Source organism: Pezoporus wallicus, unplaced genomic scaffold, assembly GCF_028554395.1.
Source record: "Pezoporus wallicus isolate ANWC-B61680 ecotype Strahan unplaced genomic scaffold, APGP_CSIRO_Pwel_v1 contig_13102, whole genome shotgun sequence".
NCBI lineage: Eukaryota > Metazoa > Chordata > Aves > Psittaciformes > Psittacidae > Pezoporus > Pezoporus wallicus.
Window position 1 is genome coordinate 2465 of NW_026642033.1, and position 3826 is coordinate 6290.

Sequence of the window (3826 nt, forward strand, 5' to 3'; positions counted from 1 at the left end):
TGGGATGGGGACATGGGATGGGGACATGGGATGGGGACACGGGATGGAAATATGGAATGGGGATATGGGATGGGGACACAGGAGGAGGACATGGGATGGGATGCGATGGGGCATGGGATGCGATGGGGACACAGGAGGAGGACATGGGATGGGGGCACGCGATGAGGACTCTGCAGCACCTGTGGGTCCATTTGGGACCACGCACAGGCTCAGGGCACCCCTTAGGGCCCGGAGTGCCCGGGAGCGCCCCATTCTGAGCCCCCCCATGGCACTCACAGCCCCCGTGGTGCCAGTGCTGGCCCATTCCGAAGGGGCGGCCGCATCCTGCTCATCCCGGGGGGTCCAGTTCCCATGCCCTCGTAGTCCGTGACGTCATCGGATTCCTCTGGGGGGCACAAGGAGAGGCTTGGGATCGGGGATGGGATTGGGATCAGGGACGGGATTGGGACTGGGGACGGGATTGGGGTCAGGATTGGGACTGGGGCTGGGACTGGGTTCAGGATCAGGACTGAGATCAGGATCGGGATTAGGATCAGGATCAGGATTCGGATCAGGATCGGAATCGGGACTGGGATCAGGATCAGGATTGGGATCAGGATCAGGATTGGGATTGGGGTTGGGACTGGGATCAGGATCAGGATTGGGATCAGGGTTGGGAGAGGCATTGGGATCAGGATCAGGATTGGGATCGGGGTCAGGACTGGGACCAGGATTGGGATTGGGGTCGGGACTGGGATCAGGATCAGGATTGGGATCAGGATCAGGATTGGGATCGGGATCAGGGTTGGGATAGGCATTGGGATCAGGACTGGGATCGGGATCAGGACTGGGATCAGGATCAGGCCTGGGATCAGGTTCAAGACTGGATCAGGATCAGGATTGGGATAGGCATTGGGATCAGGACTGGGATCTGGATCAGGATTGGAATCAGGGTCGGGCCTGGGATCAGGATCAGGATTAGGATTGGGATCGGGGGGATTGGGATTGGGATGAGGACTGGAATTGGGATTAGGATTGGGGTCAGGATTGGGACCAGGATTAGCATTGGGATCAGGATGAGGACTGGAATTGGGATTAGGATTGGGATCAGGATCGGGATTGGGATCAGGATGGGGAGCCCCATTCCCGGCTCACCTTCGGCGCAGGGCTGCGCTGGCTCGATGCGGGACACCATCTCGGCCAGGTCAATGAAGTGAGTCTTGAGCACCTACGGGGGGACAAAGGGACCCCAAAGAGCACCCCCATGTGTGAGGGTGGAGAAGGGAGGGACATGGGAGCGGGGGGAGAAGGTGACAGGAAAAGGACACAAGGATGATGGGGATGGTGATGGGGATGGACCACAAGGGGACCGGGATGCTGAGGGGAGCTGAGATGGACCAAGGGGAGAGGAAGATGCTGGGGAGGGACCAGGAGAAGGGAAACCCCTTAAAGCCAAGGTGCCACCACCCCCAGGAGCTGGTGTCCCCCCATGCTCACGTCCACGCGCTCGGTGTCGCAGAAGTCGGCCCATCGCCGGTCCTTCACCATCTTCTCAATGATGTCGTCCTGGCTCCAGTGGTCGAAGACCATCTTGCCATGGTGGTACCCAACTTCCTGGGGGAAAAGGGGGTGGCCAAAGCAGCTGGAGAACGCCAAAGGACAGCCCAGGCACCCAACTGATGGGCAAGGACACCCAACTGGTGGCCCAGGGCACCCAACTGGTGGCCAAAGACATCCAACTGGTGGACAAGGACACCCAACTGATGGCCAAGGACACTCAGCTGGTGGCAAGGGACACTCAGCTGGTGGCCAAAGACACCCAACTGATGGTCCAGGCACCCAAATGATGGTCCAGGCACCCAACTGATTGCCCAGGGCACCCAACTGATGGCCAAAGACACCCAAATGATGGTCCAGGCACCCAAAGGAGGGCCAATGACACCCAACTGATGGGCAAGGACACTCAACTGATGGCCCAGACACCCAAATGAAGGCCCAGGACACCCAACTGATGGCCAAGGACACTCAACTGATGGCCCAGGACACACAGATGATGGCCCAGGACACACAGATGATGGTCCAGGCACCCAAATGATGGCCAAGGACACCCAACTGATAGTCCAGGCACCCAATTGATTGCCCAGGGCACCCAGCTGATGGCCCAGGACACACAATTGATGGTCTAGCACACCCAAATGTTGGGCCAGGACACTCAACTCATGGCCCAGGACACCCAACTGACTGCCCAGGCACCAAACTGATGGCCCAGGGCACACAGCTGATGGCTGAAGAACCCCAACCCATGGCTTGGAGCACCCCATTGATGGCCTGAAGCTGGTTCAGGCCACCCCAGTGATCTTCTTCCCCAACTCACATAGATCTCATCAAACTTGCCGAAGTCCATGGTCTTGAAGCTGTCAATGGGGGGCCGGATGTACTGGCAGTAGGAGCTGGACTTGACCACCTCGAGTTGCCGCACGCAGGACACGTAGGCCAGGCGGGACTGGATCTCAGCCATGTCGGGCACCTGCAAGGCTGAGGAGCTCAGCACCATCTCACCAGCATCCCCTGGGCCTCATCTTGACCCTTCCACCCATAATCACCTTGACCCTTGCACCCATCGTCACCTTGACCCTTCCACCCATCGTCACCTTGACCCTTCCACCCATCCTCACCTTGACCCTTCCACCCATGCTCACCTTGACCCTTCCACCCATGCTCACCTTGACCCTTCCACCCATCGTCACCTTGACCCTTCCACCCATCCTCACCTTGACCCTTCCACCCATCCTCACCTTGACCCTTCCATCCAACCCCACCTTGACCCTTCCACCCAACCTCACCTTGACCCTTCCACCCAACCCCACCTTGACCCTTCCACCCATCCTCACCTCTGACCCTTCCACCCATCCTCACCTTGACCCTTCCACCCAACCTCACCTTGACCCCTTCCACCCAACCTCACCTTGACCCTTCCACCCATCCTCACCTTGACCCTTCCACCCATCCTCACCTTGACCCTTCCACCCATCCTCACCTTGACCCTTCCACCCATCCTCACCTTGACCCTTCCACCCATCCTCACCTTGACCCTTCCACCCAACCTCACCTTGACCCTTCCACCCATCCTCACCTTGACCCTTCCACCCATCCTCACCTTGACCTTCTCAGCCCAGGGACAGGCGCTTCCAGAGGAGCCACCAGCCAGCAGAGTGTCCCCCATAGTTGCACAGGTCCGTCTCATCCTGGCTGCCCACATCGATGGCCACCACGGTCTTGGCCGCCTTACGGGCGATGTCGGCTGTGGGTAGAAGAGAAAAAGCCGAGTCCGCCGTCATGGTCCAGCCCTGCTCTGAGCTGTGGTGGAGGCTGGTGCCATGGAATGGGTAGGGATGGTCCATGAGGCAGAGCCATGCTGGGGCTCATGGTGGCACGGACAGAGAAGTGTCCCATTGGGTACTTGGGGGGTGGCAGGAGCCCATTGGTAGGGCGTGCCGTGGCGGTGATGGGAGCAAAGGGCACAGGCAGTGGCAGTGTCTGTGGCGGGATGTGAAGGAGCACGGAGGTGCCCCAGGAGGACGTCAGGAGATGATGGGAGGTGGATGGAGATGGCTTGAGCATGGAGGAGGTTGGAGATGCTGAAGGAGGAGGCCCTGGTGCTGAGGACGTCAGAGATGATGATGGGATGTGAAGGGAAGGTGGTTTGCATCACCATGGAGATGCTCCAGGAGGACACCAGGAGATGATGGGAGGTGGACGGAGGTGGTTTAAACACGGAAGAGGTTGAAGATGCTCCAAGAGGATACCCTGGTGCTGAGACCATCAAGGATGATGATTCAAGATGGAA

General features: G+C 59.0%; 1 protein-coding gene across 1 annotated transcript; it reads right to left on the reverse strand.

The window, feature by feature from the left end:
• Nucleotides 1–276: 276 nt before the first annotated feature.
• On the reverse strand, nt 277–3150 carry LOC130608561 (patatin-like phospholipase domain-containing protein 6; the record flags this gene model as incomplete). Its single annotated transcript, XM_057426546.1, has 5 exons — nt 3137–3150; nt 2354–2506; nt 1477–1593; nt 1135–1207; nt 277–385 (listed from the first exon to the last, which is right to left on the reverse strand). Coding segments are annotated over exons 2-5 (443 nt in total), but the record flags the coding sequence as incomplete, so codon positions are not given.
• Between the last annotated feature and the right edge of the window lie 676 nt (nt 3151–3826).